At 49.2% G+C, this 12,404-nt stretch overlaps 1 protein-coding gene across 6 annotated transcripts in view; it reads left to right on the plus strand.

Moving 5' to 3' along the window:
- GPLD1 (glycosylphosphatidylinositol specific phospholipase D1) overlaps positions 1-12,404 on the plus strand; it is a 74,569-nt gene that overhangs the window by 50,564 nt on the left and 11,601 nt on the right. For all 6 annotated transcript variants that reach the window (XM_041770761.1, XM_041770764.1, XM_041770763.1 and 3 more), the window contains 10 exons: positions 441-506; positions 2,405-2,525; positions 4,664-4,800; positions 6,341-6,527; positions 8,081-8,191; positions 9,501-9,575; positions 9,673-9,829; positions 10,336-10,477; positions 11,233-11,338; positions 11,424-11,517. In XM_041770761.1, coding sequence (XP_041626695.1) covers positions 441-506; positions 2,405-2,525; positions 4,664-4,800; positions 6,341-6,527; positions 8,081-8,191; positions 9,501-9,575; positions 9,673-9,829; positions 10,336-10,477; positions 11,233-11,338; positions 11,424-11,517 — 1,196 coding nt within the window. The remainder of the gene's footprint in view (positions 1-440; positions 507-2,404; positions 2,526-4,663; positions 4,801-6,340; positions 6,528-8,080; positions 8,192-9,500; positions 9,576-9,672; positions 9,830-10,335; positions 10,478-11,232; positions 11,339-11,423; positions 11,518-12,404) is intronic.

The following is a 12,404-nucleotide window of genomic DNA, read 5'->3' on the forward strand; positions in this document are numbered from 1 at the left end:
TTCCATTCTCTCGGTGGCCTTGTCTGTTTACAGATCTTTGTTTTTAAAGAAATGAGATTGAGAAAGTAAGACCTATTGGAGCAGAAATGGGCATCATTGGCAGAGACGGGGTGCAGTTGGGAGTCTGTTTTTTTTCCATCTTGAACTCCTGGCCAGTTCGTGTTAGTGTGGGGTCACTCAGCAGGTGGAGTGGGGCCGGGGGACAGGTTGTGAGTCGGGGTGACTGGAGCGTGGGGCTGTGTTACTGTAGTGCTGCCTGCACTCAACTCACCTGCCCTGTCAAGTAGGACCATGTTTTCTTCCGAGTTGTGTTAGGTTCCTTGATGAACACCCTGCACCCCTCTGCAGGAGGCGGTGTGAAGTGCACCACCTATTGTCAGTAACATTCATGCTTGAAAAGGAGGTAGGTACATGCTTGATTCCTTTGACTATTTCCCCAGTGACTGCAACCTGCCCGAGAACCCTCTGTTCATTGCATGTGGCGGCCAAAAAACAAGCACCCAGGGGTAAGTGGATTCCAAAAATATTCATAGAGATGATCTTGGGGTGCCTGGGGGCTCAGTCAGTGAAGCTTCTGACTTATGGTTTTGGCTCAGGTCATGATCTCGGGGTCCTGAGGTCGAGTCTCCTGTTGGGCCCTATACTCAGTGTGGTCTGCCTCTCGCTCCTCCTTCTCCTCCATCACCCTCCCCATAAATTAATAAAATATTAAAAAAAAATCTTGCCCAGAGAGATGCTCAGTAGACACTGAAGGCATGGGATGTATAGACGGAGGTTCAAATTCCAGTTCTGCCACTTACAGCCATGTGATTTTCAATCACTTAATGTTTTTTTTTGAGGTATAGCTTCCTCCTTTGACAAAATAGAAAAATCACATGTGCGTATTCCCAAAATCATGGTCTGGGTGGTGTGCAAGAATGGAGGTAAAGTTAAGTTTAATGCAACTAGGTCATATCAGTTAAGTTGTTCAATAAACAATAAAAATGGCAGTTAATAATATTCTTACTTTCCTTATTATCACTCATAACCTTTTCCCAGATTTCACCCTGAAAAAGTCATTTATGGATGAGACAGGGTGAGATTTCCAGGGAGTTTCTGAGGAAGAAGGCCAGTGGTCCTGATTTGTATTCTGAGAGGTGGTATGTATTCCCAACCACATGCACTTAAAAGCTGTGTTAATATTATAAACATTAATAAAGCAATATTTCCTCATCCCTAGCTGCCAGGAGCGGGTTTGGGTGCTAAGGCCTCACTATGCGTGGGACAGAGAGTGTTTCTGCTCTCCTGGAGTGTGCATTTGGCAGGTGCATGGACCCAGAACCGAACCCATAACTACTCTCAAGTGTTAGGAGGGAAAGGGATGCACCCCAGAGCATCCCAATCCTGTCATATGAGGGCTCTTGGTGAAGAAGTAGTGTTTCAACTGAGATAGTTTGTGTGAGCAAGGGTTAGATACTCAAACAGGGCAGAGCAGTGAAGGGTCCTAAGGTAATAAAGAGGAAGCGTGGAGCTTGGAGCGTGGAGCGTGGAGGAACAGGAAGATTCAGGTAAGCCCCTGCAGTCTGATTTATTTAAATTGTCTTTTTGTTTTGCTTTGCTTTCTTTCAACTTGTTTAAAATCACATGGCTGTAAATGGCAGATGGAATTTGAACATTTGTTTCTCTATAAATCCCAAATCTTTCTCTTTCTGTCTTCCTTTCCCTCCGTTTCTTTTTCTCTTTCTTTCTCTCCCTTTTTCTCTCCTTCTTCCCTTCCCTTCCCTCCCTCCTTCTTTTCTTTTTTCTCTTTTCTTTTCTTTTCTTTTCTTTTCTTTTCTTTTCTTTTCTTTCTATGCCTTTAGATGGGGTGTGCAGTGTCTAGATCGTTAGAGTCCCTACACTGACGGCAGTTTACATGGGCCCCTCTGTTCATTCCTGTTCTGTAGGGTTCCATTTCCATCACTTCTGAAGCCTGTGTGGCTCCTCTAGGCATCAGGCTTGTAGTCTCTTTAGAATGCAAGAATTTGAAAATATACTTTCATTGTATGATTCATTCTTGCATGTCTTTGAAGATAAATCCGTGTGCCCACACACAGTTTCCCAAATAGCTACAGACTGTTTCTTGACCACGTGTGTGAAATACTAAAACACCTTTGATACTTTTTAATAATCTGGAAGAAATTCACACCTTTTATGCTATAGGACTTCGAGGCTCTGGGAAGTATTTTTGATAAGGACAGGCTTTTAAGCCTTGGAAACATGTTCACTAAAATTCTGTGGAATGTCCGATGAAGGTTTTTCTCCTTCAGCTTCCAGATATTAGAACTTTATGGTCTCCAACCTGTGATCAACTTGGTATATTCTTCAACGCCGTTATTCAGGGGCCTGTCGTTCACTCATTTTGTTTGTTCTCCCTTTCTCACAGCTCTAGAGTACAGAAAAATGATTTCCATAGGAACTTGACTGCATACCTAACTAAAGATGTTGGGAAAAATATAAAATATACCCAAAGAGGTGTGTCCTTTAGTGTGGATTCCTGGACCTCGGTAAGAAATTTTGCTTGGGTTGGGGAAGAGGAACCTGCTGCCCCCGCAATGTTGTCCTGTGGACTCACTGGTGTTTAATCCCTCGCTGAGAGTCGCCTGCCCATGTGCCAGGCCACAAATATCTTTGGCCTCCAAATCTGTTTTTTTCCAGAGATGTTCTGGGGTGTGGGTCTGAATCTCCGTGGCCTTTGGCAAGTCCAGTGAAGCCTGAGGTGGCCCTGGCACCCAGGCCAGTCCTGCTTCATCCTTGGGAAAACTGTGTCAGCAGTATTGTAGGCTCACTGCACAGAGCCCCTGGCAGGGGTTCACTGTGTATGAAATCCATCCGGGAGATCACCTTTTAAGTGTCAGATACTTGACTAGGGAGTATAAGATGACAGGGAAAGGGACTCTCATCTTTAGAAAATTTGTCTAACTGGGGTGATCAATAAATAATCATACGTAAGTAGAATGCAACAAGAAACATGTGGGTGGGGAATACTTTTTAAGATAAAACTTCTATCTCCACTGTGAATCAGAGAAGGCTTCATGGCAAAGGTGGTCTTTGGGTTAGGTCTTGACTAGCAGATAGTATTTCAACAGTGAGAATATATTTCTTGGGAATGTTTGGGGATATTTGGAGATAAGAGTTTGCCTGGAAAACAAGACAAGGGATACAAGGTGTTAGGAGAGGATTGGGAAGGGAAGCAGGTGTTGGATTGTGAAGGGCTCTTAACATCTAGAAGTGGGTTCATAAAGAGTATAACTGTGCCTGTGGGAGCTGGGCCTGGGCCTGGGCCTGGGCAGGCCTGCGTTGTGGGTGTGCAACCTGTGCTATCACCCGGGGGGGCCATGGATGCCCTGAGAAGGGCCCCACACTTGGGTTAGTGCTCTGCTCTCACTGCCTTACAATGCTTAATAACTTAGGGGTGCCTGGGTGCCTCAGTCCATTGAGCCTCTGACTCTTGGTTTGGGCTCAGGTCATGGTCTGGCTTTTGTGGGATCAAGCCCCGAGTTGGGCTCCCTGCTCAGTGAGTCTGCTTCAGACCCTTTCTCCCTCCGTTTTCGAACGTGCTTTCTCTCAAATGAATAAAATCTTAAAAAAAAATTCGTAATAACTTTTGAACCAGGGGCTCTGTGATTTCACTTTGCGTGGGCTCCGTGCATTATGTCATGGGACCCTCTATCACAGACTTACCATTTTGTCCTATAGTTTCTTGGATCTGTTTCCTTTACAAAAGGGTGAGTCCTGGAGGGGAGGGGCTTTCTATTCCCACAACTCTCCTGGTGCCTGGCACCCCTCTAGGAGCTGATTAGGTGCTCCCTGGATGAACAAGCAAGGTAGAGCTGGGCGTTTGGATGAGCGTCCATGGGCAGCCTGCCTGCCAGAGGGGTGAGAGGGGAAAAGGCACAGCCCCTTCCTGCAGGGCCCTTCGCCGGCTCTTCCCTGGAGCCCAAGCGCTGCAGGGAGCCCACCGCTCTGAGCCAATTCCGCTCCAGGCAGCCCCTGGAGTTCCTGTGTGGTCTCCTGTGGCCCTTGAGTGGATTTAGAGTTGTATCCCTTGGACATGGAGGCATCTAGTATGGGGCCAGGTTCTTCGGGGCATGTTAGCATCCCAGTCTGGGGACTCACCCTCCCCTCGTTCCAGGCTTTGCAGATGAACTCTCGTGCTTGAAGCAAATACAGCAGCCCCTCCATTTGATTTTGGAGGCTATTTTTAGCATCCTGGTTTTGTTCCAGTTCATTTGGGGGAAAATACATACACACACACCCATAAACACAAATAGAGTCATAGATCTAGGTTGAATAAACTTTTAAGGTGTTTAATCCATTACATTTATCTTGTTACGTTCTGCAGGTTAGTTCAGACTCTCTCGACATTGGTTCAGGTTAAGGCCTAGCTGACTCTTTCTTGCCATGCTGGTGTGAACTCTAGGGCTGTATCTGCCCCCCTTGGTGCTTATTGGGGACTGTGATTTCCCTGCCCGCATTGCTCATCCCAAGTGATCTTACTTATTGATAGGAACCAATGCTTTATTCTTGAGCACTTGTCAACATGATTTTCCTTTAGAAAGTCTCCTACTTTTGACAGGAAATAATAGTTGTGTTGATTTTGCCATGTGTTTTTATCTGCCTACAATGATTTTTGTTTTTCCAGGATTCCCTGACTTTTATGTACCAGGCTTTGGAAAGGAACATACGGACAATGTTTACAGGCGCTCAGCAGTCATGGAAACATGTCTCCAACCCTTTGGCCTCTTATTACCTGTCTTTTCCCTATGCAAGACTTGGTTGGTAAGTATCAATTTCTCCTACACCCAACAGCTGCCTTCAGTATGAAGTCCACTCAGTCATTCAATAGATGGTATAGACGGCACCTCTTGGCTCCTTGTATTCCAATCAATTCATCATCAACAGAAACATTAATTTAGTGGTCAAGTTATTGTAAAGATGAAACTATCTCCTCAAAATTGGTCATAATGTGTTTAAATACAAGGAGCAAAAAAAAAATTCAAGGAGCTTTCACTTTACTGAATAATTACAAAGATGAGGTGTTGTAGAACGATTATAAAGCTTTGATGTTCTTAAAGACCTAATGTCACAGACTTTTGGGAATCTAATGATACTAGAAGCGTATAAACAGAGCTCTTACAGTGAGTGGAACATCATCCCTTCCTATGACTAAAGTTGAGTACACCACTGTAATTTTATAAATAGAATGTTGGGGATTCCTCTGATTTTAATAACCAAAACCAAGCCCAAGGATAGAAAGGGGACTGTTTCCTGGGGGTTTTGGGGGGGGGGGGGGTTTCAACCACATTTCTTAAATCCAAATGACAGTTTCCCTTGGAACAATGTGCTGACAGCCCTTCTGTCTTGGGTCACTGACGCGTTCAACCCCAGCACAGGTGCAGGAGGTGAATGTTGTGTTTATTGGTGGTTCACTTGTGCATAATGGGTCTTCTTGGCTGCCTTCCTGAAAGAGCCAAAGAAGGCCCCCTGGGGGGCCTGCTGGCCCCAGGGGTGCTACAGAGATCCATCCTGGGCATCCAGCCCCAGGAGTGCAGGGACTGGCCCCAGGGCCCTCTCACCTGGCATCAACCCCTTCAGAGACTTCTTTTCTCTTTTTCCTCTGTTCTGCCATTGAGTCTTTATGTGGCCATAAGAACTAGAAGAAATAGGTGATTTCTGGTCCTTCTGGCTGCTCCAACAGATATTTGAGCCGTTGCTCTATAACTGGTAGGCCATAGACTCATTTAGAAAGACTCATCTATGAAAGACGTTGAACATTCAATTTCTTCACAGTACGAGGTACCTTATGCAGTTATGGTAGAAAGAACAGGACACACTTAACACATGCTTGTCTCAGGCCCCATTCAGTTGTTTGTTACCTGGTCACTCGGACGCAGCCCCTGCCGTTGGCCGGGTGCAGCTTTCCCCTGTGTTCTGGGGGAGCCCGGGATCGCGCTTAGCCGCTCCGGGTTCTGCATACCAGACGCGGTGCCTTGTGAAGATGCTTCACACCTGCTTGGGTCCTAAGGTTCAGAAATACCCAGAGGCCTTCGCATCTCCAGTGCTGTGCTTCTTGGAGAGCAAGCCTGAGTCACACAAACGACACAACCTCAGAAGAGAGATTCCCCGCTGTCAGGCAGGGCAAAAACATTTACAGTTTTACAAACTGTAAAACATTTACAAACATTTACAAACATTTACAGTACAGGGGGCAGTTCGAGGGTTGGGTTCTGGGGAGGAAAGAAGCAGGAGACTGCCTCACCCGGAGCGCTCAGCAGATACAGGAGAGCAGTGTGGGGGGGTCCTCTCTTCTCCCCTGCAGGGCAATGGCCTCGGCTGACCTCAACCAGGACGGGTACGGCGACCTGGTGGTGGGCGCCCCGGGCTACAGCCGCCCCGGCCACGTCCAAGTTGGGCGCATATACCTCCTCTACGGCAATGACCTGGGCCTGCCCCCCATCGACCTGGATCTGGACAAGGAGGCCCATGTGATCCTGGAGGGCTTCCAGGTGAGGCACCTGTCCCTGATTTTCCCTTTTAGAGTCTGTAAGCTGCTGCGCATCGTCCGTGGCGGATTCTCCAAGTGAATAGCCAGTGACAAGGATGACGAGAGCGGCAAACAGCTGGTGGCCTACGTCCCTGTAACTCTTCTCATTTTGAAAAACCTGTTCACTCCATTTATCTCATCCTGTCGTTAACTGAACGGCTAGTCAGATACCTGCCAAAAGCACACCTGCCATTTACTTGGAGCTGCTTTGATTAGCCGGTCAGGGTGTGATTTCTTGATATTACAAAACATCCCCCTCTCCTTCTTTTAAGCTTCCCTCTTTTTATATGTAAATTTTTGTTTTGTAAGAATGTGTGTTTCACAGAAAAGCTGTACGGAGTTCCCACACGCTGCTTACCCAGTTTCCCCGTCCCTGTGTCCCCAGCTGCAAGGATGAAGGATTAGGAGGAGCCATCTCAAGCGTTTGCTCAAGGATTCAGTGCTTGTGGAGGGATGAGGGGGTACCCGCAGGAGGGCCTGATGGTGCCCCTGGTGGGGAAGGCACGGGTCGCCTGCAGCTGGCAGGCGCTCTCACCGGCTGCCCTGAAGTGCTCTGTGTCCTGGAGCAATCCTTTCTGGTTTATCGAGTTTCCCGCCCTGTACGAAGGCATCTTCACAGATGCCATTGTTTGCAGGTGCAGCACGATTGGCCAATCAGTAATTGATGCAGGTTCTGGGCCCCACGTATGTGGCAAACCTCCCCTTGTGCAAGAGCACTCCTTGTTCTAGATGTTGTGAAACAGTAGGGGAACCAAGTGTTGCTTTTCGGTCTGGGCTGATTCTAGAGAGTGGGAGATGCGAGATGGAGAAAATCCATCTTGGAAGGAAATGGTCCCCGATGGGAGCGGGTTTTCCGCTTGTAAACCGTGCACGTGGAGGCAATAAAAGCGCCTGCCCTCCTGTGTGTCAGGTGCTCAGAGCGGCGTCTCTGGCAGTGCCGTCCAACAGAACTTTCTGCGCCAGTACAGGTGTTCTGTAGCGGTGCCGCCAAGAGGAAAGCCACTAAGTGCCCTGGCTTCTGAGCATCTGCAAGGCACCTAGTGGCTCTGAGGGGCTGAGTTTCTAGTTTATTTAACCCGAGTGTAACTATGGTAGCCACATGTCGCCAGGGGCCACCGCGCTGGACAGTGTGGCTCTAGAACCCCCTGAGTGCTGATCACATGTTAGCTAGCATTGCTGGTGTGTGCGGTTATTATTTTGGTTCCTTTCCAAAGGGAGCCTGGCCCTTATTGCAGGGCACAGTGGACACTAGACCATTTTCTAAAACCCTAGACCTTGTGGAAACGGACCCGTTTCTCTCTGGCACCTCGTCTTCCCCTCAAAGCTGACAGGCCAAGAAGGTCCTTGGGGCAGAGCCATCCCATGGGCGGGTGGCAGGTCTATCACAGTTGCAGCAGATTTGTCCCTTGGCCTGGGCTTCCAGGTCGGGTGTCCAGGTCTCTGTACTCCCAGGGGATCGCGTGCTCATCCGAAGGCTGTGGCTCAGCCAGGGGTGGGTCACATGTGCCTCTTCAGTCCTCAGGTCGGTTTGGCTCGGCTGTGGCTGTGTTGGACTTCAACCAGGACGGCGTGCCTGACCTGGCCGTGGGAGCGCCATCAGTGGGCTCTGAGCAGCTCACCTACACGGTAAGGCTGCAGCCGGTGGGGGAGTGGGGACCTCAGGGAGGGGGAGGCGGGGCAGGGTGCAGCCTCTGTAGAAAGCAGACAGCCACCTGGGCCGAGCCAGCATCTGTAGGAAGACGATCTCAGGCACCCCCCCCCCCCCCGCTAGGGTCCTTGACGTGACCTTGGGTTACCTGGCGGTGCCCACTTCCTGCCTCCCTGGCCTTTGTTTGACCTCCCAGTTTTCCTAATTCCACCAGAAATTTTACTCCCCCCCCCCCCAAGATGCTGAATGCTAATTAGGGGGATGGAAATTCCAGCCACTCCAGGCCCCCCCCCCCCCCGCCGTCATCCCAGCAGAGTGGTAACCTCCCCAGACCCTCTCTCTCATGCACAGAACCCACCAACCCCTGGTTCCTCACTGAGATCCTGGGTCCTGGAATGGAGGCTCTCGTCTATGTGGGCCCTGTACACGGCTGGGCACCAGCTTCTTTGCCCTATGTGACCCCAAAGGGCAAAGGCCCTTCATCACTGTCTACCTGCCATGAGCTCAGCTTCCCTACCTCCTCATTCTCTGCTTCTACACTGTGAGCCGTTTGTCATCTTCAGTCTCACAGGCCCCCTCGCTTGAGGATGTGGGTCAGACAGCTCCCTCCACCTGGAAGGTCCTGATATGGCACCTATGCAGGAGCTGTCATCCAGCCACACCTTGCTGTCCTACTCCACATCCTTTGCCTCTACTCTAGTACCTTCCACGCCACGGTGTCATTGGCCATTGGCCAGCTTTTCGGGAGGATAGAGTGTGGTCTCATTTATCACGGTCTTCCCTGCCCTTGGCTCGTGGTGGAACACAGACGCTTCTATAATGAGTGAGGAGGGAGACCAGCAAGCTATAAGCTAGGAACTGGTTTGTGACCACAAATGATGGCCTGTGTCTCAAGGCAAATGGATGCTGGCCACACGACCAGTCATGTTTGGAAGAGTCATGGGCTGGGTCAGGGAGGGCCTCATGGAGGCGTCAGAAACAAAGCTGGGCTCACAAAGGAAGGCAGGCGGGCCAGTTGTCCAGCACACTGAACAAGTGTGCACGGTGGGCAAGGGTAAGAGTGACTGTTTCAGCATTGGGGTCTCCAACAGTCTGATGGAAGTGACAGACTGAAAAACCATGTTAAGCCCAGCAGCAAACGCACAGGCCTGGTTTCTGACTGTCACTGAGCTTCTGACAGTAGGGACTCGGGTGATTTATGTCATTGTCACCCGTCTATCCTGTGGTTGAGGTTCTTGGGTTGCCACCCAGGCCTTCTGACCACCCCGTGGCTTGCCTTTTGCCCAGGGTGCAGTGTACGTCTACTTCGGCTCCAAACAAGGAGGAATGGCTGCTTGCCCCAACGTCACCATCTCCTGCCAGGTACAGTTACCATCTGAGCCAGGGCTGGCAGGCCACACCTTGCCCCATCCTGCCAACAGCCTCTGACCAAGACGTGGTCTCCCGGTTTCCCCTAAAGGACACCTACTGTAACTTGGGCTGGACACTCTTGGCCGCAGATGTGAATGAAGATGGAGAGCCCGATCTGGTGATGGGCTCCCCTTTTGCACCAGGTGGAGGGAAACAGAAGGGAATGGTGGCTGCGTTTTATTCTGCCCCCAGCTGGAGCAACCAAGGTAGTGCTTGCAGGAGGGATGGGCGGGGACCTTCCTGCTCTCTAGTCCAACCTCATGCCTATGGGCTTGCGTCCTTTCTTCCACATTCCATTATCATTTCACTTAAAGTTTCTAAGAGCTCTTACTCTTGCAGATAAGAGTATCTCGTATCTCTTGTACCTAGATAAAATACTCATCCAAATGATCTGGAGTCACTGGATATACAAAAAGGGGTCCAACTTCTAGGTCCAGAACCCAAGGGGGCCCATAGGTTGTTGGCACAGGCTTTCCCTGTAAGCACAGGATCCCAGGAGGCATCCCGGTGATGTTCCAAACCGCCCACTGGGGGCTCTGTTTATATTGCATTGCAGGTTCACTCTGCTGACCTGAGCTCTAGCAATTTACTTCTCATATGAGGTGTGGGACCCATTTCTGACACTGGGGCCCTGGAACAGCTTGGGGTGTGTAAGTCAGCCCACCCCCCCTCCAGCAGCCTCCCACGTAAGGCATTCGTTTGTCTTGCGTAGAAAAGCTGAACGTGGAGGCGGCCCCCTGGATGGTGCGTGGTGAGGAGGACTTCTCCTGGCTAGGCTACTCCCTCCACGGGGTCAGCGTGCACAACAGAACTTTGCTGTTGGTGGGGAGCCCAACCTGGAAGAACTCCAGCAGGTGAGTGCCCCTATTGGGGCCCAGTGGGCACAAGGAGCAGATGCCTGCAGCTGTGGGAGCCCGTGAGGGGTGGGACGCACAGAGGGGCTGAGTTCTTACCCTGCAGGGAAAAGCTACAGGGGTAAGGCTGCAAATGCTCCTCCTTAGAAGTTTAAAAACGAGATAGAAAGGTGCAAGAGTTTGCTGGGCTGCTGTGACAAAGTCCCACAGCCCAGCTAGCGTAAGCCATAGGAATTAACTTTCTCCCAGTTCTGGAGACCAGAAATCCAAGGTCAAGGTACTGGCAGTCGATTTGAGACCTCTCTCCTCGGCTTGCAGGCCGCCACCTTCTTCCTGTGCCCACACATGGCCTCTTCTGTGTATGCCGACATCCCTGGTGTTCTTCTGTTTCTATAAGGACACCAGTCCTATTGGATTAGGGCCCCACCTCTTTGAAGACCCTATCTCCAAATATACATATTCTGAGGTTCTGGGGTTAGGGTTCCAACATGTGGATTTTGGAGGAATACAATTCAGCCCATGAGTAGGCATCCCACTATCTGCTCTCAGTGGGGAGGCAGGTCAGTGAGCCTCGTATCTGGAGAGTCTTCATACTGCGAATTCACTCTGCAAGCCACCCCGCTCACGTGCCAGGGATCACGGCGGGGGGCGGGGGGGTAGGGGAGGGGACGAGGAGGTGCCTTTGCCTGGACCTGAATACTTGGCCAGCTCTTAATCTTCGCCCCAGCAGCTCAGTTGTGTATACTTCCTTCCAGTCTGGGCCATCTGTTCCGTGCTCAGGATGAGAAACAGAGCCTTGGACGGGTATATGGCTATTTTCCCCCAAATTGCCGAAGCTGGTTTACCATTTCTGGAGACAAGGTATGGCTGCTGCTCCCTCCCCAGCAGAGCAGACACCATGGAGGGTTTTCTGAGCTGTGAGGTATTGATTCATTGCATTTCACAGACGATGGGGAAGCTGGGGGCTTCCCTGTCCAGTGGCCATGTGATGGTGAACGGGACCCGGAAACAAGTGCTGCTCGTTGGAGCCCCGACTCATGGTAGGTCATGTGCCATGAAGCTCGGCTGCTTTTTAGTCAAGTGGCTCCTTGACTATGTCCTATTGGGGAAAAGTTGTGAAATCTAGAGCCAGACACACCTGATTCTGAATATTCCCTTTTCTCATTAATAGCATGCAGCTAACCTTAGGGAAATTACTTAACTTCCATGAACATTAGTATCACCATCTGCAAAATACAGATTATAGTATCCACCTCAAGGGTTTGTGAAAATCCTGCATGAAAGTAACCTAGTATGTTTTTAAAGCTCCTGTCCCACTGGGCTTGGAGCAAGAGGGAAATTCAGAAAATTCTATAAATCAGTTCACCAGGACTAGGTCTGCTCTGAGGACTTATGTTAATAAACCATTATTATATTTACTTTATGGGAAAGAGTTTTAAAAAGCCAACAAAAACCTACTCCCTTCAGGCACCTGGGTGGCTCAGTCGGTTGAGCATCTGTTTTCAGGTCCAATTCCAGGTTCCTGGGATCCTTGGGCTCCCTGCACAGCGGGGAGTCTGCTTCTCCCTCTGCCTCTCCCTCTGCTTGTGCTCTTACTCTCAATAAATACATAAAATCTTAAAAACAAAACAACAGAACCTACTCCCTCCAAGATGATCAGAGTGAATCATGTTTATTGTATAAATTTATGAAAATACAAAGAAATATTTAGAAATCACCCTTTATCCAGATATTTAAAAACTTAAGCTCATACTATATATGTATATAAAATACATAAAATATAAAAATATACATAATATATACATATAAATTTTCACACCTAGTTTTAAAATTTTATATTCCAAGTGTGTTCTCATGTTACTAAGATTCTTCTAGAACATGGTTTTCGATACTCATCACATTTGTTTCCATGTTCTTATGCCCAAAT

Source organism: Vulpes lagopus, chromosome 10, assembly GCF_018345385.1.
Source record: "Vulpes lagopus strain Blue_001 chromosome 10, ASM1834538v1, whole genome shotgun sequence".
In the NCBI taxonomy this organism is placed as follows: domain Eukaryota; kingdom Metazoa; phylum Chordata; class Mammalia; order Carnivora; family Canidae; genus Vulpes; species Vulpes lagopus.